The sequence below is a fragment of the Lutra lutra genome, chromosome 12 (genome assembly GCF_902655055.1).
Source record: "Lutra lutra chromosome 12, mLutLut1.2, whole genome shotgun sequence".
Taxonomy (NCBI): Eukaryota; Metazoa; Chordata; class Mammalia; order Carnivora; family Mustelidae; genus Lutra; species Lutra lutra.
In genome coordinates, this window is record NC_062289.1 from 27,975,985 (window position 1) to 28,003,046 (window position 27,062).

The 27,062-nt window shown below is 45.6% G+C and overlaps 1 protein-coding gene across 1 annotated transcript in view; it reads left to right on the top strand.

Annotated features, from left to right (window-relative positions):
* Nucleotides 1-12,247: 12,247 nt before the first annotated feature.
* The window catches only part of PSTPIP2 (proline-serine-threonine phosphatase interacting protein 2), a 65,150-nt gene continuing 50,335 nt past the window's right edge, over nt 12,248-27,062 (top strand). The window contains exon 1 of the mRNA XM_047697673.1: nt 12,248-12,532. Coding sequence (XP_047553629.1) covers nt 12,500-12,532 — 33 coding nt within the window. The 5' untranslated portion in view covers nt 12,248-12,499. The remainder of the gene's footprint in view (nt 12,533-27,062) is intronic.

Genomic DNA, 27,062 nt, shown 5'->3' on the forward strand with positions numbered 1-27,062 from the left:
TTCTGTAGTCTGAGTAATTCTTTTAAAAGAGCTAAAATTAATTTGAGGAATTAATAAGCATGCTTTTTAGATGATTCAAGGCTGAGCTCTTCGTAAGATTCTAGAATGCTTTGTGATTGACTAAAGAAGAATTCATGAACTAGGTAACTGGATATGTAGCAGAGTTTACACTTGGTAATGTTGAAGAGACCCACTGGCTTCTCTGCCAAGAAGGCTGATCTATATAAAGAAGTACTGCAGGCAAGAAAAGGATAAGACAACTAAAATTATCAAGGAAATGAAAAAAAAAATGCTAAGTGAAGTCTGAAAGGTACAGATTGAGAAAGGACATAGTAGAAATATGAACATTTATCAGTATCTTCTCTTGTTCAGTATTCTTTTTTTTTTTTTTTTTTTTAAAGATTTTACTTATTTGTTAGAGCGTGAGCACAGAAAGACAGTGGTAGGCAGAGGCAGAGAGAGAGGAGAGGCAGGCTCCCCGCCGAGCAAGGAGCCCGATGTGGGACTCGATCCCAGGGCGCTGGGATCATGACCTGAGCCAAAGGCAGCTGCTTAACCAACTGAGCCACCCAGGCGTCCCTGTGCAGTATTCTTCAACATATCTTTTATAAGCGGCAGTTTATAATCAAACTGGTCAGTTTTTATGATTAGTATTTTTGGTCTTATTTGGGAAACCTTCGCCTTATAATATACAAAGATAACTCTATTTTCTACTAAGAGTTTTAAAGGTTTGCTCTTGTTACCTAAGAGCTTAATCCAGGTATTAGAGTTTCTGAGAGAAAAAAACCAAATAGGATGTGTACAGAGATGGTAAGGGCTGGCAAGTTTCAAAAGGCAGGTGGACAGGCTGGAGACCCAGGGTGAAGAGTTGTGTCTGGAGGTGGAATTCCTTCCTTGGTGGACCTCGGGTTCTCTAAAGGCCTACAGCTGGATGAGACCCACCCATGTTATGGAAAGTAATAGTTTATCCATAGTATTTTAAGTGTTAGTCATGTCTAAACATACTTTCACAGCAATTAGACTGGTGGTTGACCAAAAACTGGATACCATAGTTTAGAAGATTGACTGTCACTGGGGCCCTGACTGGCTCAGTCTGTAGAGATTTAATCTTGGATTGGGAGTTTGAGCCCCACACTGGGTATAGAGCTTGCTTAAAACAAGATTGTCCCAATCCATCTGGAGTTAACATTTTTTGTGTAGAGGTTAGGAATCTTTTATGTATTCATATCTGGTTTTTTAACTCCATTTATCAAACTCCTCCTCCATGTAACCTGCCATGACACCTGTGTGGCATTTAAGTCACGTGCCTGGGTCTTTCTGGGCTCTTCCTTTTTAAATTGTTAAGTAGGCATATAATTTAAAGAAAGAAAAAATCAAGACAGGACTGTACGAAAAATGGAAATCCCTTTTGCTTTCCTAACCTCCAGACTCTTCCTACTTCCCAAAAGCAGCTCATTTCTATTCAGTTATTTTGTTAGCTCCATATTGTAATTACGCCACTTGCATTTATGTTATATGTGTAATTTGTTGATTTCACCCAACGGATAAGAACTTTGCATGTGCGCACCTATCCTACACATTCCACAATTCTCTTAACTATATCATCACAATATGAGAAGATGACGATTTGGGATAAATTCTGCTCGTATGACTTCTTTATGATCTGATGAAGCTGAAATGCTCATTTTCACCTGTCTGAGCCTTGGTCGAGTCTTTGTATCAAATATTTTAAAGTAGGTCTGGTTTATTTGGTCTAATAAAAGTAGGACAAACGATGTCTAAGAGCAAATATACTCTAGGAGAAGAATTTTTGTGAATGGTCCTCTGGATTTTAGTTTCTACTGTCTATTAGCTATAGTAATTCGTTAAGTTCTTGAAGTCATTTATTCATCAAGATTAAGAATTGTAGAAGAGGCGCCTGGCTGGGTGAGTCAGTGGAACATACAATTTGATATTTGGGTCTTGAGTCTGAGGCGCATGTTAGGTTTAGAGATTAAAAATTAAGAGGCAGTGGTTTTTTTTTGGCGGGGGGGGAGCATGCTAAAAGATGTCAAGAGTTTCCCTAAATCAGTAAAGCCCCGCGCCCCCAACAGTTTTGCTGAGCTGGAGCCCAAAATAGTCATTACAACGGTGAACCAGGAGAAACATTGAAATTGAATTTTTTTTTTCTTAGATTTTATCTATCTATTTGACAGAGATCACAAGTAGGCAGAGAGAGAGAGAGAGAAGCAGGCTTCCTGCCAAGCAGAGAGCAACGTGGGGCTTGATCCCAGGACCCCGAAATCATGACCCAAGCTGAAGGCAGAGACCCAACCCACTGAGCCACCTGGGCGCCCCTCAAATCTTATTTTTTATTACTCAGAGACCAGCAAGTTGGGAGACCTCGCAAGGCACTCAGCTGTTCTCACCAGATGGGTGAGAACTCTGCCCAATGGCCCTGCTGTGGGGCAGCCGAAAGGCTGTTGAAAATGTGTTTTTGCACAGCTTATCTGAGAAAGGCACTTGACCTTTGAAATGGGAGGTTTTACAGCTTTCAGATAAGTATTTTGAAATCCATTTGATGGTTATGAAGTCCAGCTCTGGAGAAGGCCTCCAATGTCTCAGCTCTATAATCTGTGTAAGAATATTAAGATAGGCTTATTTTATGTAGTGCTTACTTCACGTGTTTAATATGACAGGAGTACTATAGAGGATACAAAGTGAGTAACACGGAACCCTCTTCCTTAGTGGGTAGGGAGGAGGACAAGAGACAACGTATTGTAGTAACTGTAACTGCTGTGTAATTATCAGAGTATACATAAGATGCTGTAAGTGACCAGTATGAAATGCTGTTTGGATTTAAAAATGTATCCGTATTTATAGACCTGGAAAAGAGTTCATGGAGGAATTGGCCTTTGGCAAGAGGTAGACTTAGGAAATACTCAGGTCTAAGGAAAGGTTGGAAGAAGGTTGATATACTCATCAATATAGCCACTTGTTAATATTTTGATGTATTTGCTTTATTTTTCTGGGGAGCCCTTTGAGAGTAAGTTGCAAGCATCCTGACACTTGTGATACTTCATCTAAAAAATTTCAGCATCTGGGGCTGCCTGGGTGGCTCAGTTTGGTTAAGTGTCCCAATTCTTGATTTTGTTCAGGTCATGATCTCAGGGTCATGGGGTTGAGCCCTGCATCAGGCTCTCCACTCAGCATGGAGTCCTCTTGGGATTTCTCTCTCCCTGTGCACTTCCCCCAGCCCACCCCAGTCTCTTTCTCTTTTAAAGAAAATTTATCATCTGTGCCCTAAGAATAAAGACCTTCAACTCATCTGCATAATAGAACAATGTTGTTTTTGCAAACATCTACTTTCACCTTCTTCCTAGTGAGTTTTCTCCCCCTTGTGTCCAAGGACTCCTACCCTTCTCCGTAGCTTATATGGAGCTTCCTGTTGCCTGTCTTCAGAATTCAGTTCAGTGTGGATTCCCGTACATATGCCTATTACATTTGATTTTCTCCTGTTTTTTGTTTTTTTTGTTTTGTTTTGTTTTTTTTAAAGAAAAAGGGACCATCTATATAGCCACAGTAACATTATACCTAAGAAAACTGATTCAGGGGCGTCTGGGTGGCTCAGTGGGTTAAGCCTCTGCCTTCGGCTCAGGTCATGATCTCAGGGTCCTGTGATCGAGCCCCGCATCGGGCTCTCTGCTCAGCAGGGAGCATGCTTCCCTTCCTCTCCCTCTCTGCCTGCCTCTCTGCCGACTTGTGATCTCTGTCAAATAAATAAAATCTTTAAAAAAAAAAAAAAAACTGATTGAATAAGAGGCAGTGCAAGTTAAAATCTTCCTATTTGTCTCCCCTATTTCTCTCTCTCTCTTTTTTTTTTAAAGATTTATTTATTTATTTATTTATTTGACAGAGATCACAAGCAGGCAGAGAGGCAGGCAGAGAGAGAGGAAGGGAAGCAGGCTCCCTGCTGAGCAGAGAGCCCGATGCGGAGCTCGATCCCAGGACCCCGGGATCATGACCTGAGCCGAAGGCAGCGGCTTAACCCACTGAGCCACCCAGGTGCCCTCTCTCTCTCTCTCTCTCTCTTTTTTTAATTTATTTGACAGCACAAGTAAGTGGAGTGGCAGGCAGAGGGAAAGAGAGAAGCAAGCTATCTGCTGAGCAGGGAGCCTGATGTGGGGCTCAATCCCAGGACTCTGGAAACATGACTCGAGCCAAAAGCAGCCGCCTAACCAACTGAGCCACCCAGGTGCCCCTCCCCAGCATCTTTTTAAGTTTTTATTTATATTCCAGTTAGTTAGCATACAGTGTAATACTAGTTTCAGATGTACAGTTGAGTGGTACAACAGTTACATACGGCACCCAGTGCTCATGACAACAGGTGCATTCCGTATGATTATTTTTTTTTAACTATGTGAATATCTCTTCACAGAATGGCTAACAACTTGTCACCGAATGGCCATGATTTATTACAGTGAGAGGCTACAAAGCAAAATCAGCAATGGGTAGGTGCTCAGGGAGTGATGTCTGGAGGAAACCAGGCCCAAACTTTCAAGAATCCCCACCCAGTGGAATCAAGCAGGATACACTTAATTCCTCCAGCAATGAATTGTGACTATATGTGATGTGTCTACCAGGGAAGCTCATTAGAAACTCAGTAGCCAAGGTTACTAGGGTTGGTCATGTAGGCATACTCTGCCTAGACACATAGCCAAATCCCAGACTCCCAGAAGGAAGCAGGTGTTCAGCATAAAACACACTATACAAATAGTTTAGGCACAGTGAGCCACTCTGAGCCTTTAGGGACAGCTTTTTTTTTTTTTTTAAAGATTTGATTTATTTATTTATTTATTTATTTATCTATTTATTCATGAGAGACAGAGAGAGAGGCAGAAGCAGAGGGAGAAGCAGGCTCCCTGCAGAGCAGGGAGCCCGATGTGGGACTTGATCCCAGGACCCTGGGATCATGACCTGAGCCGAAGGCAGATGCTTAACTGAGTCACCCAGGTGCCCCTGGGGACAGTTTTATATCCGTGTTGGGAACTGTTTACCAGGAAAGTTCCTGGACACCAGCCGCAGGCTAACTTTGCAAGCAGACTTCTCTCAGGACAGCAGTTCCCGGCCTGCTGTGTTAGTTCTGCATGGATATGGCTCTGAGGCAGAGGAAGACCAAACTGCAGTACCCGTCTCAGTCATGTTCTCCAGGAGCCCCGAACTTAGCTGGCAAATCCTATTAGCTGTGGAGGTCCATCATATTTTTTTTCATTTAAATTTAAATTAAATTTATTTATTTTATTTAAATTCAGTTAGCCAACATATAGCACATCATTAGTTTTTGATGTAGTGGTCAATGATTCATCAGTTGCATATAACACCCAGTGCTCATCCCATCACGTGCCCTCCTTCATGCCCATCCCCCAGCTACCCATCCCCCTAGCCACCTCCCCTCCAGCAACCCTCAGTTTGTTTCCCGGACTCAAGAGTCTCTAATGGTTTGTCTCCCTCTCTGATTTCTTCCCAATCGGTTTTCTCTCCCTTCCCCCATGATCCTCTGCACTATTCCTTATATTCTACAAATAAGTGACTATGATAATTGTCTTTCTCTGATTGACTTATTTCGCTTAGCATAATACACCACAGAGGTCTGTTTTAGAACACTGGCATCCTCAAGTGTCTTTTTTTTTTTTTTTTAAAGATTTTATTTATTTATTTATTTGACAGAAATCACAAGTAGGCAGAGAGAGAGGAGGAAGCAGGCTCCCCACTGAGCAGAAAGCCCAATGTGGGGCTCAATCCCAGGAACCTGGGATCATGACCTGAGCCGAAGGCAGAGGCTTTAACCCACTGAGCCACCCAGGCGCCCCCCATCCTCAAGTTTCTATATGAACCTTTTGATTTGGCCAAAGGTACCAACTGAGACCTGGTACAACTCTGACCAGTAAACTGAAGCTGACCTGATGCCTCCCTGGGCTGAGTCAGTATCACGTCAGGACATCCGTATGGTATATCTGACGTAACCAGTGAACCAACACTGATGCACTATGGACTACGGTCTTTATTTTATTGAGACTTCTTTTGTTTTGTTTTTATTTTCTATCTCCTTTACCCCATTGGATTTCCCTAACTTTTACCTATTGTCCTCCCCCCCCGCCTTAGATCTCATCCAGGATACCACATTATTCATCATGTCTCCTTAGGCTCCTCTGGGCTCTGACAGTTTCTTAGACTTTCTTGGTTTGTGGTGACTGCAAGAGTTCTAAGGGGTATTAATCAGGTATTTTATAAAATGTCTTCCCAGTTTCAGTTTGGCATTTTCTTCATGCTTAGACCGAAGGTATGGGTTTTGGCTGGAAGACCACAGACAGCACCATTCTTGTCACATGACATCAAAGGTATGTACCACCAACGTGAATTGTCATTGTTGTTGGGTTTTTTTCTTTCTCCTTTCCTTTGTGAATGATATTGCCTGATGTATGGTTTGTCAGCTTCTTCACGGTAAGATTCCTCTCTCCCCGAACCCTTCCACACGGCATTCTTTGAAAGAGAGTCACTATTTCCAGTTTCCACTAAAGGGTGAGCAGTTATGCTCCATCCCTGTGAGGGCAGAACTGTTTACATAGATTATTTGGAATTCTTCTGCCCTATAGATCTGTATTTCTCCATTTATTTATGTATCAAAGTACCCAATTCTGTCATTATGGGCTTGTGGTTAGTTGTTTCCTACTTTGGGTTATAATCTCATAATCCAATATTTTTGTTGTTGATATCAGTTCCAGCTTTGGCCATTAGGAGGTTTCTTTCTCTAACTCTTTCCCTCCCTTCCTCCATTCCTCCCTCCCTCGCCCTTTCTTTCTTTCTTTCTTTCTATTTTATTTATTTGAGAGTGAGAGTGAGCTAGTACAAGCTAAGGGTGGTAGGGAGCAGCAAAGGGAGAGGGAGAAGCAGGCTCTGTGCTGAGCAGGGAGCCTGAGGTGGGGCTTGATCCCAGGGCCCCAGGATCATGACCTGAGCAGAAGGCGGCTGCTTAACCAACTAAGCCACCCAGGCGACCCCACTGGGAGGTTTCATCTGGCTCCTGTATTCCTTTGCTATGCCCCTAATTGTTTTGCGTGTGTGTCACTTTCTGACACTACAAGATGCTCTCGGCTTGTATTTCCTGCCCCAGCCCTAGAAAGAGTTCTTTTTAATAAATTAATTAATTTTTTTATAGCGAGAGAGGGAGAGAGAGAATCTTAAGTAGGCTCCATGCCCAGTGTGGAGCTCGACATGGGGCTTCATCTCACAACCCTGAGATCATGACCTGAGCCGAAATCGAGAGTCAGACACTTAATCAACTGCGCTACCCAGGCTTCCCTCTAGAAACAATTCTTATGACTGTTCGGCTTTTTAAAATGAAGTTGTCTGGGCGCCTGGGTGGCTCAGTGGGTTAAGCCGCTGCCTTCGGCTCAGGTCATGATCTCAGGGTCCTGGGATCAAGTCCCGCATCGGGCTCTCTGCTCAGCAGGGAGCCTGCTTCCCTCTCTCTCTCTCTGCCTGCCTCTCCGTCTACTTGTGATCTCTCTCTGTCAAATAAATAAATAAAATCTTAAAAAATAAAAAAATAAACTGAAGTTGTCTGGTTTTGTTTGTTTCTTTTGAGTTTTACAAGTTCCTTATATAAATATTGGCTATGAATCCTTTCTGGAAAATGTACTATAAATTTGTTTTGTTCTGTGGCTTGCCTTAATGGTGGCTTTTGACAGAAAAACAAGCCTGTGTGTAGTAAGTTACCTTCAGGGACAGTAGGTATCAAACTTATCCCATCTTTACACTTCTTTGACCAAGAATAGACACTCTGAGTCCCTTACCTTACTCATTAACTTATGAAAATTCAAATCTTGATGGTATATACCCTTAACCCTTGCTTCGATGCAGTCCAGAGCTCCTCACCTACCATGCCATGAGACCCTGGGCCCTTCAGCCACCTCCTGGATGTTTGTCCCTTGTATTCCAATCCTGTCTGTCCTGAGCCTCTGATCCATTCCTCCATCTACTCAGCTTCCAACCTTACTGACAAAATCCAGCCTCTCATTTTGACATTGACTTGACAGACCTACTGACACAGCTGACTCCTACTATGGGGACTGAAAGAAAAATTGGTAGAACTGTTGATGATCAGAGAGAGTTTATTGAATTCCCTGGCGGGATCTATCATTGTCCAATCCATGAGACAACATGAGAGAATGTCAGTCTCACCTTGGGTCCTTTGAAGTCTTCTTGAGGAGGTAAGAGATGAGAGAACATTAGGATATAAATAATACATTATTAAGGGCTAGTTTGTGTGATATAGATGACAAGTTCCAGAGATTTGAGAAGTGAGAAGACACCCAGGGCTGGAGAAGTTGAGGAAGTGGTGACGGGTGGAACTTGAGCAGGAGGAAGAGTGACCCAGGTAGCCCGCCAAGCGTGGGCAAAGATGGGGAGGCAGAACAGGGAACCTGACTGGCTCGGATTGGGGGAGGGCAGGAACCTGGGCAATGAGATCAGAAAGGTCAGGGGAGAGCCAAACCCAGGAAAGTCTTGAAAGTCAGGCAGAAATGTTTGGGACTTCACTCCAGTGGACAACAGGGAACTTGGTAGCTTTGTGAGGAGGGGAGACATGCAAAGAAAGCAGTTAAGTTTTAAGGAAGAATGATTAGAAAGGGTTGGTGGGAGGAAAAGGAGGAAGAGGGATGTAGACATCAGACTGCGTGAGAGTGTGAAGGAGAATTGGTGATGACAGTGGGTATTTGTTATTTTGGCAACTCATCATCATTTATCCCACCCATTTCCCTGGAGGAATCTTTCCACTGAAGCCTCTGGGGAAAGCTTCCCCTTCCTCCACTGCTAAGAGTACAGACGATACAACTTTTCTGGAAAAGCATTTGGCACTATATTCCAAGAACCTTAAAAATGTTTATATTTTTTGAACTGTAATTTGACTATGAGGAATTTTAACAAAGATTCATGTAAAAAGCTATTTGTCACAGTAATGTTTCTAAATGCATTAGGGAAATGGTAAGGAAGTATTGGTATATCCACTCAATGGGAAATTTTGCAAAAGTTAAAAATAATATTGAAGAGGGTTTTTTTTTTTTTTTTAATTTTGGGGGCATTTGTAATAAACTCACAAATTCAGAAGTCCAAAGGGCATGAAATGAAAAGTAGTTCTCCCCCCCCTCCTATGTTCCCTCAGCCCCATCTCCTCCTTAGAGGGAACCATTTTAAAACGTGTGTGGAGGCAGGTGTCTGGGTGGCTCAGTGGGTTAAGCGTCTACGTTTGGCTCAGGTCATGATCTCCAGGTCCTGGAATCCAGCCCCACCTTGGGCTCCCAGCTCCTTCGGGAGTCTGCTTCTCCCTCTCCTTCTGTCTCTCTCCCTGCTTGTGCTCTCTCTCAAATGAATAAATAAACAATCTTTAAAAAAATAAAAATAAGGGGCACCTGGGTGGCTCAGTGGGTTAAGCCTCTGCCTTCAGCTCAGGTCATGATCTCAGGGTCCTGGGATTGAGCCCCGAATAGGGCTATCTGCTCAGCAGGGAGCCTGCTTCCCCCACTCTGCCTGCCTCTCTGCCTACTTGTGATCTCTGTCTGTCAAATAAATAAATAAAATCTTTAAAAAACTAAAATAAAAATAAAATATGTGTGTGTGTATGTGTGTGTGTCTGTGCACGCACCTGTGTGAATTTTTCTGGCCTTACTCAAATAGTAGCTTGTTTTACATCCTTTTTTTTCCCACTTAATATATCTGATGATTATCCAATATCAATACACAAAGAACTTCTTCATTTTTTAATGCTTGACTATTATTTCATTATGAAGATATATCACAATTTATTGAGCTGATTCTCCATTGATAGACATTTAGCTGTTTCATATCTTTTGCTGGAATAACCATGCTGCTATGAATAACTATACATACTTCACTTTGCCCATGTGAGAATATATTTGGAATTATGTCTTTGACATGGAATTGTTGGGTCAAAATATAAGCGCATTTTAAATTTTGGTGACATGACCAAATTTCTCTTCCTAGAGATTTTCAAGTTCTACATGCAAGAGTGTCCATTTAGCCAACACTGGGTGCTATCAAAGTTTTTGTTAGGAAAAGTGCATTTAATGACTTTAGAAGATACTTATGAAATGTTGTTAAGTTAAAAAAGCAAGATTCAAAATTTTATGTACAACAAATGTGTTTTATTGGAAGAGATTATGCCAAAATATTAACAGTGTTTATCTTAAAACTACTGATCATTTAACGTCATTTCAAAATAGCAAAATTGCTATTGCTATTTAACTTTGTTAGTAAAATCTCTCCAAATGGTTGTAGACCCTTAGATATAGTATCATTTTATTTGTCTTTTTACTCACAACACCTTTCTCAGACGATGACTTTAATAAGGTTGAGGAATGAAAGCATAGTATTTTCCGTCAGTGTGGACAAGCATTTGTAATTTTCAATTCTGCCACCAGGTGGTGGAAGAGAGTTAAAATACAGGGATCTTTGGACCCAGAGCTGTGAAAATCAAGCATTATATGCATTGTGAACATTTGGAAGACTTCCAAATATGTATGTATGTGTATGTATGTATATGTATATAAAAATAAAGTTAAAACTTAGACAATTAGAATTGCGTCTAAAATATCTGCCCCCAAATATTAAAAACTTCCAGGAAAAATCTTGGTGCTGTCTTCCTTAACTTCAACTTCTTTCAACTTCCAGTTCATGCTGGTTTTTTTTTAAAGATTTTTATTTATTTTATTTATTTATTTATTTTATTTATTTATTTGAGAGAGAGAATAAGCAGACGGGAGAAGCAGAGTGAGAAAGCAGGCTCCAAGGGACTCAATCCCAGCATCCTGAGATCATGACCTGAGCTGAAGTCAGACACATAGCTGACTGAGCCACCCAGCCCTATATATATTTTTTTTTTGGGGGGGGGGGAGATTTTATTTATTTATTTTGAGAGAGGTGAGAGAGACATCATGAGCAGGGGAAGGGGTAGAGAGAAAAGCGGACTCTCCGCTGAGCAGGGAGCCCACCACAGCACACGATCCAAGTACCCTGGGATCACAATCTGAGCCGAAGGCAAGACCCCCAGTTCATGCTATTTCTTACCTCTCCTGCAGTTCATCCTTCCTCCTGGTGCCCACCATTGCCTCTCCTGCCTCCAGATGGTGCTGCCAGGCTTCCCCTCCTCCTAACCTCACTGCTTTCCAAAGGGATGGACACCCAGATGGCTGGGTACATGCCCCTTGGAGTGATCCAGGGCTGGAGTCACTTCATCTTCTTAGTTGTGGATAACTCTGCAGGTGGGACTTCATCCCAGGGCTACTGGGTGTGCTATTTTCAGGCAGGATCTTTTAGCTATCCTTCAGATCAGCCCAGCAAGTGCCCTCCGCTGTGTCTGGACAGAGGTAGAACCTACCCAAGGGGCAAATGCTTGCCTCTCCAGGCCTGTGGTCGGAGGTGGCCATGAGCACTCAGTCTTGGTACCCTTGATCTTCATCTTCCCTTCCTTGAGCACCCGCTCTTTGCCCAGGGTGCATTTGCCCCAGGGGTGACATCTGTCTTTGGCCCTGGCCCTGTTTAGAAGGGCAGAACTCTAATCCAGCTCTTCACCTGTTTAATACCCTGGCATCTTGGGCAAGTCATTCAGCCTCTCTGAGCCACAGTTTTGGCTCAGGGCAGGTAGGTTAGGGCAGTACTTTGTCCCAAAGCACCACAGTACTTCAAAGCAGGGAAGGGTCTGCCTTGTCCTGGGGTTATGCATGTCCTAAGGGTGAAAGAGTGCAGGGGGAGGAAGGAGGCTCTGGGCTCCTACTGGAGTGGGATTGGTGGAAAAGGGTCTTGGGTCTTGAGAAATGGGAGGAGGTCAGGGAGGAGCTGAGCTCTTGGAGGCCTTGGAAGGACGCCTTAAGGGACCTAAAGTCAAGGGCTAATAGTATCAATGACCTTTCCTTGACTTTTACACGAAAACCTGGCCAGGGGCTCATCTGTAGCGAATGCGTCTGGTGTAGAACGCAGGACTGGCTGAAACGTCCGCTGGTATGGTCAGTCTTCAAGCTTTGCGGAGCTGACACCTGGTCCATGCGACCTCTGATCAGGCTGAGCCTGGATTTCTCCGCCAGGATTTGGGTCGGGGGAGGAGGGAGCACGTCGGCGGGAAGGGAGTCAAATTCGGGAAGTCGGCAGGCCCAGTTTCTTGCAATCCTTGAAGGCTTCCTGAACGAGGGGGCAATTCCAGGGTCGCAGAGGTCGCGGGGCTTTCCCTGGGCGTGGGCATGGGCGTTGGCGCTGGACTCCAGAGCTGCTGTCCGGGAGGAGCTGTGCGCCCTGGGCGGGCGCTATCGGGCGTGGTTTAGGACCTGGGGCGGCCTCCGGGCGGCCGGGCGACTCTCTAGTCCGGCTGTGGGACAGCGGGCTACCACAGTCCCGTCACCCGGCGCCTGCCAGCAGCTCCGCTCGGCTCTTCCCCCTGCGACGCGCGCCGGCCATGACGGGCGCACTGTTCAAGGCGAACTTCTGGGTAAGTCGGCGCCGCCGGGGGACCTGTCCGCTGCCATGTGCCCTCTCTGCCCCGCCCCCAGCCCCCCGCGCGCCCCTGAGCCCCCGGGGTCGGGTCCCCGGGTCCCCTGCCCCCGGCCACAGAGGCGCGGGGCCCCTATCTCCCGGCCGAGGATCCCGAGACCCAGGCGTGGAGCGGACGGTCCGGGGAGAGCCGCCGATGTCCCCGAGGCTGCGCCAGGCGCGGATCTGGGGGACCTGGGTGAGCCTCGCCAGCTGACAGCGGCAGGCACCCCCCACCCCCACTCCGGGGACTGTCTTCTCCAGGTCTGTCCCAGCCCGTTTCGCGCCCGCTTTACCCCTGGAGACCAAGAGGGTTTTCCCCGCAAGAAGCTTCGCCTGTTTCTGGAGTCCGCTCCCCAGGTCTATGTCCCGGCGCAGAGCTGCTGGCGGCATCCAGAGTCCGCCTGCCCCAGTCCTCTTCCTCTAGTCCTGTCGCTCCCCAGGTGCCCCTCAAGAGTCTGTAACCCCTCATTGGGAGCAACCGCCTTTAAGGCAGGAGCAGGAAGTCAGCACACCTCAAAGTCTTTTATCTGGGACCCTGCTTGTTTGCATTTGGCTTCACAGCTGCCCGGCACAGCCCTGACCCCAAAGTGCGTGGAGAAGCCTGGTGCTGTGGCTTCACTGACCAGGTTCAGATCCTGCCCTCGGATCCCCATTTCCTGAGGGCTCTGCCCAACCTGTAGGTCCCACTGCAGGCATTGTCATGGTGGGAAAAATTAGGGCAGAGACCTGCCTTCCCATGCCTCAAAGTGTGACACCTGTTTTCAGATATCAGCCCAAATGTCACCTCTTCAAGGAAGCCTTTCCTGATTGCGCCCAGCAGGCTGTATTGCTTGCTCACGTGCCACACGTTCTGTTCCTTCCTAACATTTGTCAGTTTGTGGTTTTGAACTGGGGGACTGCAAGCCCACCACTGCCCCCCATTGAGCTGGGGGAGGATGGATCCTCAGCGAAGAGTTGTTGGTTGAGCAAGTGTCTGTAAAGCCGAAGGGCCAGAGACTGGGTGAGACCAGGAGCCTCCAGGCTCAGAGGGCTCCCAGCCACTGACACCTGCTTGCAGGAGTGGGTAGGGGCGGGGGTCGGGGGGGGGTTGTGTGTGTGTGTGTGCAGAAAGGAAGTCTGGGTTTGGAGTTAGAGGTGAAGGTCGGGGGAGAGAACTTTCTGTTTATACTCCTTTTCCCCGCTGGCCTTATACTTTCAGACGGTATCTGAGATCCTGAGAGAGATTTTGCAAAGATGTCTTTCATCTCTAATTTCCTGTAACACTTTATATCAAATAATAGCTAACTTTACTGTGCACAGCCTGTGACTAACACCGTTCTTTTTTTTTTTTTTTAAAGATTTATTTTTAGGGGCGCCTGAGTGGCTCAGTGGGTTAAGCCGCTGCCTTCGGCTCAGGTCATGATCCCAGGTCCTGGGTTCGAGCCCCGCATCGGGCTTTCTGCTCAGCAGGGAGCCTGCTTCCTCCTCTCTCTCTATCTGCCTCTCTGCTTACTTGTGATTTCTCTCTGTCAAATAAATAAATAAAATCTTTAAAAAAAAAAAAAAGATTTATTTTTAGGGAGGCCTGAGTGGCTCAGTCAGTTAAGCATCTGCCTTCAGCTCAGGTCATGATCCCAGGGTCCTGAGATCGAGTTCCACATCAGGCTCCTTGTTCAGTAGGGAGACTGCTTCTCCCTCTGCCTGCCGCTCCCCCTGCTTGTGCTCTTTCTCTTTCCCTCTGACAAATAAATTACATCTTTTAATAAAAAAGATGTATTTTTTAACATTTATTCGAGGGAGAGAGAGAGAGAGGGAAAGAAAGAGAGAGGTGCTTCGGTGGGGAGAGGAAGAGGGAAAGACCCTCCAGCAGACTCCACGCTGAGCTGGGAGCCGACTGGGGAGTTCAGTCTCAAGGCCAGGAGGTCATGACCTGAGCTGAAATCAAGAGTCAGATGCTTAACCAACCGACTGAGCCAACTGACTGCCCAGCTAACACCATTTTAAAGCCTTTACGCATGCTCCTCATTTAAGCCTCACAACTACCCTAAGAGGTAGCTGGCTTACCATCATCTTACAGATGAGGAAACGGTGTGGCAGAGAGGTTAGGCAACATTGCCACGCTGCTAGGGCTGGTAAACAGTGGAGCAGGACTCTGCGTGGACCAAGGGCGCTGTGAATGTCTTGGTGAGGCTGGTGCTCAGCTAGATGGTCCCAGCACTGCTGTCTGCACGGCTCCTTCGGTATTGCCAGAGATAGGTGGTGGGTCACCATTTGACCCTTCGTGTGAATCTCTCTCTCCTGCAGCTGCAGTCAGGAGCTCCCAGAGGGGAGGCACTGGGTGTCACCATCAGCGGAGCCCCCAGCGCTGCCACAGTGCCTGGTGTATGAATGCTCAGGAATCAGGCAGATGGGACAGTTGTCCGGGCTTGGGGACAGAGGGACAGAAAGGAACATGCTGGAGACCTCAGCAGCATCTGTGAGGCCTCCACCCACTCGGGGGGTAGGTGAGGCCAGGCTGTGGTTAGCACAGAGTGGAATCACTTGCGTGTTTCAAGGAAAAGAAGGTTGTGATTGGATATGGTAGAAAACTTTGGAAACACAAGTGGGTATCAGTTGACTGGATTTATTAAATATTTATGAAATACCTTTTCTGTGTAAGGATTTCTTTTTTTATGATTTTATTTATTCATTTGAGAGATAGAGAGAGAGCACAAGCAGGGGGAGGGGGTGTGGAAGAGGGAGGAGCAGACTTCCCATCCAGTGGGGAGCCCAGATCGGAACTGGATCCCAGGACCCTGAGATCATGACCTGATCCGAAGTCAGATGCATAACCGACTGAGCCATCCAGGTGCCCGTCTGTATGAGGATTTCTTTTTTTTTATTTTATTTTATTTATTTATTTGAGAGAGTGAGAGGACGAGAGCACGAGCAGGTAGAAGAGCAGAGGGAGGGAAGAAGCAGACTCCCCGCTGAGCAGGGAGCCTGATGCGGGGCTCGATTCTAGGACCCTGGGATCTTGACCTGAGCTGAAGACAGGCGCTTAACCGACTAAGCCACTCAAGCGCCCCTATATGAGGATTTCTGATTGAGGCGGCATTTGCAGACGTAAGGGTTACCACCTTGGTTAGAAGGTGTATTCCCATGAGGGAGCAAGGTAGGGAGGGCAGGCTTTGGCTTCGAGCTCATGGAGGAGGAAGGGGTAGGGATAAGGAGAGTCCAGCAGAGGCCAAGGAAACTGGGCTGGGAGTAGGGGTCTGTTCCTGAGTGGAGGCCATAGGGAGAGGAAAGGAGGAGATCAGGGAGGACTAGCCAAGGGCGGAGGAGGTCAAAGCCACAGGGCAAGGCAACCAGTTGAAGGTGAGCCCTAGAGAGGAGAGGAGGGCTCAGAGGAGGCTCCCTGTAATGTGAAGTGGAGAATGAGGTAAGGGCCACAGAAATTAGGAAGTCAAGAGGAGGAACTTGTTTGTGGGGAGAGAGGGAGGAGGAGGAAGAAGAGGCAGAGGCAGTATTAACAGTAGCTAACCACAGGTGTAGCCATGGTGAGGACCAAGGCCAGCAGCATTCTGAAGCCCCCAGTCCCATGCCAGGATTGGTGGTCTGGGAAGGCCATGGGAAGGAGGGAACATAGAGAACTGTGTGAAGTATGGAAAGGCGTCAGTTACCAGTGGGGGCTTGGAGGTTCACTGGCCAGGTTTGAATCCCGGTTGTGCTCCTTAGGGTGACAGTGTCTCTGTGACTTTGGGTAGCTGGTTACTTCAACCTCCCTCCTTCTACCCCACCACCAAGCCTCAGCCCTTCTTCGTCACTTCCATAAAAATGGGACATTAACTACGTCTAATCCCTCAGTGCCAGGCACGGGCATGGCACATCGTGAACACCTGTGTTGTCAGCTCCTATTACCATCAGCACAGAGGTGACAGTTAAAGGCAGTGCCTCAAAGAGAAAGAATGAAAAGATATGAGGTCCCCAAGAAAGGCCTCCTGAAGGATACCTTTGTGAATGCAGGAGGAGAGAGGGGACAGACAAATAAAGGTGGCAATAGGGGTACAAGCAGGAAGGTGCCGGCACATGCCCAAGAGAGGAATGTTCCGTGGAAGTGGAAAAGCCCTTGGCCAAATTAAGTAGATGCTCCAGAAAAGGAATGAGTCAGCACATTCTTTTTTTTTTTTTTTTAAGATTTTATTTATTTGACAGAGATCACAAGTAGGCAGAGAGACAGGCAGAGAGAGAAAGGGAAGCAGGCTGCCTGTTGAGCAGATAGTCTGATGTGGGGCTTGATCCCAGGACCCTGAGATCATGACAGAGGCTTAACCTACTGAGCCACCCAGGCACCCTGAGTCAGCACATTCTTTATACATACTCTTACTCAAATGCCCCATGGAAATATTGATTTATGTATATCTATATCTATCTATATTTATTTTTTAAAGAGATTTTTATTTATTTTACACACAGAGAGAGAGAACAAGGGAAGGAGAAGAGGGAGAAGCAGGCTCCCCACTGAGCAGGGAGCCTGATGCGGGGCTCCACCCCAGGACCCTGAGATCTTGACCTGATCCCAAGGCAGACGCTTAACTCACTGAGCCACCAGGCACCCCGGAAATACTTATTTAAAGAAAACTTTCCATGGATCTGTTTGAGAGGGGAGAGTCAGCGTTCCTTAGAACCGGGATGGTCCCTGAGTGGGCCTGATGGGAAGCGCGGGTGTGTGGCTTCTTTCCCACCCTTCCCTGCGCATGTCGGGTTTGGGGCTGCGTGGTAAGGTGCTACTATGTAATTTAGCATGTGAACATTGGTGCTACCTGTCAGAATAGGACAGTGACCATAGCTGTGGTTTCCAGCACTCTGGGGAAGCAGCTAGGACACAGTAGGACACCTGCCAGTCTTTGGCGTGATCAGACAATGTCTTCCAGATGTGGACATGCTCAGGTGATGTAGAGCCTGTTTCCGAAGAGGTAGCTGACCTCCTGCACACCAGGAGATTCTCACACTCCTCACTGGGATGTGAGGCCCAGCCTGTCCATACGCTTTGTCTAGATCCTTATTTTAACAAGGGCTTCCTGATTCTCAAGGATCTTGGTCTAGACGAACTTCCTAGTCTCTGTCCTGCCCCTCCCCTGTACCCTCCTGTACCACAGTAGGTGGGGCCTCTCTGTTCTGCCAGTGGAGTGACCAGGGGAAGTTTCCCGGGGTGTTTGACCTTGCTCAGTGCCCTGCTGTGCACCCAGGGCTGTCCCTCTGCTCCATGTCTTTGGCTACTGTGGAATCTTGTCATTCTGGGGCCTTACCAGAACAAAGCTGGTGCCATATTGGGCTTTGCTAGATGACTTTTTTTTTGTAGAGTGACCTACAGCTGTATGGGAAGCTGCTTTTTTTTTCCTCTTAAATAAGCAGAAGAAAGCATGTTATCACATAGGCCCTTCATGCTGACTCCATGTGCTAGTTTATACAATGTTTAGGCAACGCTTTAAGTCTTAATACTCTCTCTTGGAAACTGGTCCCTAGAAGTACATCACAGGGCTATTTTGTATTGTTTTGCCTTGTGGACAGAGGCAAGGTAAAATTCTTGACAGTCAATCTTCTTCAATTTGTTCTTCCTAGAGCAGCCAGTGGGACCTATTTTTAAAATAATTATCAAAATCCTTTTTTCCTGTTTTATTTTCTTACAAATTTAATGAGAGGCATGGGACCTATCCTTAAGAAAAAATTTAAAATTCCTTCTTTTCTCAACATCATTAAACAGAAACTCATACTCTCCTGGTAGTTACCACCACTTTAAAAAAAAATACGATTATACTGCCTTTTCTTGATAGAACAGTTTTAAAATTATCTCTTGATCTATTGACCTACTGCTCTATTTGAGGATTTAGCTCTTTCATCTTTTAAACAATTTAAGAAAAGATTTTATTTATTTAGGGGCACCTGGGTGGCTCAGTCGGTTAAGCATCTGCCTTCGGCTCAGGTCATGATCCTAGTGTCCTGGGATGGAGCCCCCTGCTCAGCGGGGAGTCTGCTTCTCTCTCTGCCCATCCTCTGTTTGTGCTTACTCTCTCTTTCTCTCAAATAAAAAAATATTTTATTTATTTATTTGAGCGAGAGAGAGCAAGAGAGAGAGAGAGAGAGCACAGGCTAAGGGAAAGGCAGAGGGAGAAGCAGACTTCCTGCCAAGCAGGAAGCCTTCCAGGACCCTGGGATCATGACCTGAGCCGAATGACCTGAGCCGAAGGCAGATGCTTAACTGACTGAGCCATCCAAGCGCCCCAATACGGGGTATTTTCAATACCGGTGTTCATAAAGCTGCCGTGAACCTTACAACCTCCCAACAACGGCTTCATCATTTGCCTCAGAGTCACGGGCTGTTTCCCAAACAGTATGTGTGTGAGCAAAACAGGAAAATCAGACTTCTCAAAGACACAGTAGACTGGTGGCTGGCTGTTCGTTTAAACCAGCTTTCTGGGATTAGCTCTACCTTACATTGCATTTTGGGCTGAAGATTAGCCAAGGGTTGGTAAGAGGTTTCAAAATATCTGGTAGAGGTTTTTCTTCATGAGAACAGGAAAGTTTTTCCCCAGCGGGCCCTAATACCCCTGTCTTAAACTATTTGTACTACTTGTATGTGTAAGGAGGCTCAGGACAGCACAGGGCTCTTAAGGCCCAGTGCACAAATCCATAATATTCATCGTTTTCTATCTTTGGGAACTGTTACCTAGCCTCAAAACTTACTGTTCAAATATGGCTGTTTCATTAGCCTTGACCAGGTCACATGGGATTGTAATAATAGATCAGAAACCAGTTGAAGACTTCTTTTTTTTTTTTAAACAAACGATCACAGCTAACTATTTTTGAAAGTAAAACAAAAGAGTATTCTTAGATATTTAAATGCTCTAGTTATCCACTATTCTTAAAAAAAATAAGGCTGTAATGATCGTAAATTTTTTTTTTTCACAGACGACTGTTCATTCTTTATACATATTACTGTTTATGGGGGTGGATTAACGTTTCAAGCACTTTCATAAACCCTCAAGGATGATACTAAAATTTCCCCCTGCCTCAATGACATCACCATTTTTTCAACTATGTTTTAGCAGTGAGAGAAAAAAGAAAGAACATGAAAAGTTGTAATGGCAGCAGAAGGCTGGCCCCTGCCTCACACCCACAAAGTTCACAAAATGAACCACATTCACACAAAACTACTTGCTACACCCCAGAGGGCTTGGGGAGGTGGGTGGGGTGATGTGCCCTTGACCCCACCCCTGGGACTTTGTATTGATCTCTGCTTCTGCTTCTAGATCTTGGTTAGGCGATTTCTGAAACTCCATTGCATGTTTTTAGCAGTATGCTTATCACTCTTATCACATTGCATGTTTCTAGCAGTATACTTATCACACTTATCACAAACAAAAAACGGTTTTTTTTAACAGATTTTTTTAAAAGATTTTTAAAAAAAGATTTTATTTATTTATTTGACAGATCACAAGTAGGCAGAGAGGCAGGCAGAGAGAGAGGGGGAAGCAGGCTCCCCGCTGAGTAGAGAGCCCGATGTGGGGCTTGATCCCAGGACCCCGAGATCATGACCCGAGCCGAAGGCAGAGGCTTAACCCACTGAGCCACCCAGGCGCCCCTTTAAAAAAAGATTTTTTTTTTAAAGATTTTTATTTATTTATTTATTTATTTATTTGACAGAGAGAAATCACAAGTAGGCAGAGAGGCAGGCAGAGAGAGAGGAGGAAGCAGGCTCCCTGCTGAGCAGAAAGCCCGACGCGGGTCTCGAACCCAGGACCTGGGATCATGACCTGAGCCGAAGGCAGCGGCCCAACCCACTGAGCCACCCAGGCGCCCCAAAAAAAGATTTTATTTATTTATTTGAGAGAGAGAGAGAATAAAAGAGAGCGAGCACGAGAAGGGGAGGGTCAGAGGGAGAAGCTGACTCCCCGCTGAGCCCTAGGACTCCAGGATGATCATGACCTGAGCCATAGGTGACAGTTAAACTACTGAGCCACCCAGGAGCCCATAAGTACCTCAGATAAATGGAATCATACAGTATTTGCCTTTTTATGACTGGCTTATTTCCCTTAGCATAACTTAGTCCTCAAGGTTTATCCATGTTGTAACATATTTCAGAATTTCCTAACTTTTGAAGGCAGAATAATATTCTGTTATGCATGTGGAGCATATGTTGCTTATCTTTGCATCTGTAGACAGATACTTGGGTTTCTTCCACATTTTAGCACTTGGGAATAATGCTGGCATGAACACAGGTTTACAAATATTTCTTCAGGACTGGGGAGCCTGGGGGGCGCCCGAATGGCTCAGTCGTTAAGTGTCTGCCTTCAGCTCAGGTCATGATTCCACAGTCCTGGGATGGAGCCCCACATCAGGGTCCCTGCTCTGCAGGAAGCCTGCTTCTCCCTCTCATGTTCCCCCTGCTTGTATTCCCTCTCCCCCTGTGTCTCTCTTTGTCAAATAAATAAATAAACAAAAATCTTAAAAAAAAAAAAAAGACTGGGAAACCTGGGTGACCCAGTTAAGTGACTGACTCTTCATTTCTGCTCAGGTCATGAGGTCATGATCTCAAGGTTGTGAAATCAAGCCTAGTGTCCTGCTCCACACTGAGCACAGAGTCTGCTTGAGAGTCTCTCCACCTCTCTCGTCTCCTCTCCCTGCTGATGCGCACATGCTCTCTCTCAAATAAATAAATAAATAAATAAAATCTTTAAAAAATATATTTTTTTAAGATCCTGCTTTCAGTTCTTTTGGGAATGTGCTCAGAAGTTTAATTGCTAGATCATATGGTAACTCTATTTTTAATTTTTTGAGGAGCTGCTGTATATTGCTGCTGGTGGCTGCGTTCCTGCCAGCAGTGTAGAAGGGTTCCAGTTTCTCCACATTCTCATCAACACTTTGCTGCTTTCTAGTATTTTGTTTGATTCTTTGTTTGTTTTAGTAATAGCCATCCTAAGGGTACCAGATGATATTGTAGTTTCATTTTGTATTTCCCTAGTGGTTAGTGAAATTGAACATCTTTTCGTTTGCTTGTTGGCCATTCATGTATATTTAGAGAAATGTCTATTCACGTCCTCTGCTCACTTTTGAATCAGATTGTTTATTTTTTTGCTGTTAAGAGTTATCTCTATTTATTCTGGCTATGAACCCTTTATCCGATATATAATTTGCAACTATTTTCTCCCATTCTGCAGTTGCTTTTTTACTTTGCTGTTAGTGTTTTTTGACACACACAATTTTTAAGTATTCATGAAGTTCAGTTCGTCTGTTTTCCCTTTTTTTTTTTAAAGATTTTATTCATTTATTTGACACAGAGAGAAATCACAAGTAGGCAGAGAGGCAGGCACACAGAGAGAGGGAGAAGCAGGTTCCCCGCTGAGCAGAGAGCCCGACGTGGGGCTCGATCCCAGGACCCCGAGATCATGACCTGAGCCAAAGGCAGAGGCTTAACCCACTGAGCCACCGGGCGCCCCTGTTTTCCCTTTTGGTATCTGTGCTTTTGGTGTCATATCCAAGAAGTCATTGCCAAATCTGGTGTTGTGAGGTTTTTGCCCTATGTTTTCTCCTAGGAGTTTTGTTGTTTTAGGTCTTACAGTTAGGTCCTTGGTCCATATTGAGTTAATTTTTGTATTTGGTGTTAAGGAAGTGTCCAACTTCATTCTTTTGCATGTGGATATCCAGTTTTCCCAGCACCATTTGTTGAAAAGACTGTCCTTTTCCCATTGAGTGGTCCTGGCACCCTTGTCAAAAGTCATTTGTGTATGCAACAATTTATTTCTGGGCTCTCCATTCTATCCCATGGTCCGTCTTTATGCCAGTACCGCACTGTTTTGATTACTGTGGTTCTGTAGTAAGTTTTGAATTCAAGAAGTGTGAGTCCTCTAGTTTTGTTCTTGTTTTTCAAGACGGTGTTAGCTACTCAGGGTCCTTTGAGATTCCACATGAATTTTAGGCTGAGTTTTTTCTATTTCTGCAAATTATTCACCTTTATCAGAGACTCTTTAAAAAAAAATGCCCCAACATTCCAGGTATTTTTAAAAATCCTCTTCCTGCCCATCCTCCTCTGGAGACCCCCTTTTTGGAGCCCTCTGTCCTCTCTTTCAGTCAGGCCTGCTGCATAGCTGTCACCCTGGGCTTCCCTTCAGTGCCCTCTTGAGTTGGAGCCACTGTTTTCCAGAGCCTAGTCACTTAGAGACCTCTCAAAAACATATATGAGTTCTCATCCTTCCCCTGCTTGAATTTCTCCAGTGGCCTCTCATGGCACTTGGAGCTTAAAAGTCTGACCATGGCTTACACGGCTCTGCCAGACCCAGCCCAGCCTGCCTCTCTGCTCTGATCACCTGCCTTCCCCTACTTACCTCCTCTAGTGTGGCACTCGTAGGACAGTTACCAAATGATGATTATGGTTTCTATCGAGCCAATTCCCTCGACACTACTTGACCGTTCCTATGGCATCCTGCACCCATAAGACAATCTACAATACTGTACTTACCTCTTTAGTGTCTAATTCCCATGACTGTAAGCCCCATGAGGTGTGTCTGACTTGTTCACACCTAGGATGGTGCCTGGCATGTAGCAGACACTCATCAAATACCAGAGTGAGCAAATGAACAAAGGAAGTGAGCAGTGAGAGGCACGCGTGGCAGGGAACGGAGGGTACTCACCCAAGCCAGTGAAGTGCTCTGTCTTCACATTCCCGTTAGGGGGAAGTGTCCTTCTGGGCTTCTGCAGAGCCTGTTCTACTGTGAGTGGCTGGTCATCTTGCGCTTGGGAGAGTGATCTCGTCAAGAATGGGCTTTGGCCCTGCTGGGAGCCGCATGTCCAGGGAGAGGCACAAGACCCACATAGAGAGCAGGGTCCACACTCGGGATGCTGACCACCTGATCAGAGTCCCTGTGACCAGGAGAGAAAACCCAGCACTGGTTAGAGAGAGGAGCGTTCTTCCCGAGTCATCATGCCATCTCAGGCCGCTCAACTCAATAACAATCTTCGAAGTCTTCAATAGCAATACTTCATGGCATCTGTGGGTCACAGAGAGACATGAGACATCTTATTTTTTGAGACTATTCTCTATTCAATGAGATGATTCTTACATGCTATTTAAAAATAACAGTTTTTAATACTAACGTAACAAAGTCAAGGAAATTAAAAATATATTGTTAGTAATTTGGTACTTCTCGCAATTTTTTTCCCTCCACACGTGATTGTAACCCTAGTGTATGTACTATTTTGTATTCTACTGCTTCTATATAATAAATAAAATATAAATATGATAATAAAGTATATGTTATCTGTTGCTATCTACTTTTCCTAATAATCATTTAAAAAATACTGTAAGTGATGTAAGCCTCTTGCTGTTTGACATTTATATAATTTCCAAAGTTTTCTATAATAAATAATGTGCTGTACCTCTTCATTCATTTAGGGCATTTAAAAATTGGCTTCTTTGAATACCTGTTTCTGGAGACTCAAGAAGGAACTTGTCACTGCCCAGCTGTTTTACTATGTTTCTTTGATGAGATCACTCTCTCTTCCCATGGTGATGACATCATACCTTTTCCACACTGCTTAGACCTCCACTTCCTTCCCGTACGTTTACTCTGTTTTGATGATCTTGCTTCCTGCTCCATTACGAAGCCCCACACCAGGGATGCCTGGGTGGCTCAGATGGTTAAGTGTCTGCCTTCGGCTCAGGTCATGATCCCAAGGTTCTGGGATCGAGTTCCGCATCGGGCTCACTACTCAGTGGGGAGCCTGCTTCTCCCTCTGCCTGCCGCTCCTCTTGCTTGTGCTCTTTCTCTAGCTCTCTGACAAATAAATAAAATAAAATCTTAAAAGAAAAAGCCAGACACTAGCTGGTGAAAGCTCATTTACCTTCAGTCTAAATAAGATTGGACTTGGTCATAAGTAACAGAAAACCCAAAACAACAGTGGCCTCGACAGGGGTAGTGTTTATTACTACCTCACATATATGGAGACCCCAGCCGGTCATTCCAGAGCTGGCATGGTCACCGATGTGTCAGGACCCACACTCTTGCCCGCTTGGTCCAGTGGTACCTGGTTCAGTGCCAGGTACATAATGGCTTTGATGTAGGCAGGCCCGATCTGACAATCCAGAGAGGGTCACTGGCTTTGTGCAGGATAGAAATGAAACACAAGGGGCGCCTGGCTGGCTCCGTCGGAAGGGCAGACAACTCTTGACCCCAGGGTTGAGGCTTCGAGCCCCATGTTGTATGTAGAGATTACTAAATAAATAAATAAATAAACTTTAGAAAAACGAAATAAAAAGAAATCAAACATCAGCCAGGAGGAAGTGAAAGCAGAGTTTATTGAATAGCATTAAGTGATGCCGTATCGCAGATGGAATGTCTGGGAGACTCAGGGAAGGAGAGGGAGTCTCTCTGTTGCTTGGGGTCAGGGGTTTATACTGGGAAGTGGTCCAGGGTGTGTGTTCCTTCAGGAGTCCAGGGAAGGGTCTGCTTCAAGGCGATGTCAGGTGAATAAGAGGTGTTATTTCACAGATCATTGAAGGTGAGGTATTGATAACAGCACTGGCCGAGTTTTGTTTGAGTCTAGTGTCCAGCAACATGTTGGATTCGGTTATTTTTAGATGTTATCGGGGTTTGGAGGCTCCGAGAATGATTCACTCTCCTGCCTCGGTCTTGGAGTGGGGACAGAGCTCCTTGATTCAGATGCAAGGTGAAATGCAGAATGTGAGTAAACGGCACCTAGCAGACAAACAGCGAAGAGGGAGCCTTTCTAAAAATGGGGCTCCCCAGGTTCCCTAGCTCAGATTCACAGGCCTGTGTGTTGAACGACTGAGGAAAGCATTCATTTGAAAACTTTTGGCATATATATATATATATATATATATATATATATACAGGGATTTCCTAGAAGGCAGACGTAGTCCCAGTGTTCCCAGCACTATCGGAAGGGACCAGTTTCATACAACCGACATGGCGGGTGTGGTTTCTTCACGGCCTACTAAATAAGCAAAACCAGGTGCCTCATTAAACTTACATTTGTGTTTTTATCACCAGGGAGAGCGAACATTTGTTTATTTTCTTGTTCTGTTTCCTCTTTTACACATGGTTTTGTTTCTTTCCATGTGCTACTTATGAATCCACAGGAGTCTGAAGAAAGGGTAAGGATATTCTTTGCCATTTACTACGAATATTTGGATGCACGTTCTTGTATCTGCATATGGACGTACACATACATGTGTTGTGTATGTAATTCACATGTTCTAGCATCCAGTAAATACAGCGTGTGGTAGGGATGGGCAGTCCTCAGGCCCTCGAGCTTCTGTGCTGGGCGTTCCTGCATTGCACTCCCAGCTCTGCTCCCTTTAAGCTGAGGGATGTGCCCTCGTTCAAATCACTCCACTTAGTGTCCTCATCTGTGAAATGATTAATTATACTTAAAATGTGTGTGCATCTTGCAGACGCCATATACTCTAGTGTGTTGAGCTAATCTTTTATGATTACATCTATTACACACCAAGTTTACACACTTCTCCTGGTGACCTTGAAAGTCAGGAGAAGAATGAGCCCTGCCCTCAGTGGGCCTGTGCTCTCGTTGAGGGGCAAACATACATCTATGACCCTGATTGGAAATAGGCTGGCCTACTCAGGCTTTGCTCAGGCTAAAGGGTGTAGGTTAGCAGGAGAGGATTATGGGGCCCTCCCAGCTGAGTAGTGGGTGCCATGGGGCACCGGTTCCTAAAAAGTGCTAAGATAGCATTGGGCATGCGATAAGATGGGGAAATCTGTTTCCAGAACACCTCAAGGGAGGGTGAGGCTTGGCAGGAGGCTGTAAGAATACTTGAATAAGCTGCTTAGGGGACAGGACTCAGACTCCACGTCTACCTGCAGGTCCTGTCTTGAGTGAGAAGACTTAATAGTCTGGTTCCCTTGAAGGGGCCGGAGCCTAGTTTTGGGCTTAGTTGTGTTGGGTGAGGGATACAAGCCGAAACACTGGGGTCTTTTCCTCACCACAGTCAAAAGAGGTCTTTCCTCTCCGCTCTCGTCCTGCAGTGCTGATTTGATTCTACGCCAATGTGAACTGAAGTGACACGTTATAAAGGGCCACAGATGTCAGAAAACTCTAGAACTATAGTTCTTTACTGCTCTAAGCCTTGGTTGCCCCGCCTCTTGGAATCTGCTCTGAGGATATATTCCTATTTATCAAATACAGACACTAAGCTTTCTCCCTTCCGAGACAGTCAGGTCCTGAACAAGGGGTCTGAAAAGACCTTAGCTCTCTGGAAGAAAAAGTATTTCCTTAGGCCTTTGTTGGCTCTTTTGCTAATGGCCGGATCCAGAGATCTGGACAGTTGACCAGTCCTGTGGGTTGTCCAGCCTTCTTTGTCCACCTGTCCTGTGTTCGTATCTCCTGACCTGTTTCATCAGGATTCCCATGGCGTTCCTGCCAGAAGAGTTGTTGGCTTTGATTCTGACCAGCCATGGCTCAGGGTCACTGTCTTGGCCAGCAGGTTACTC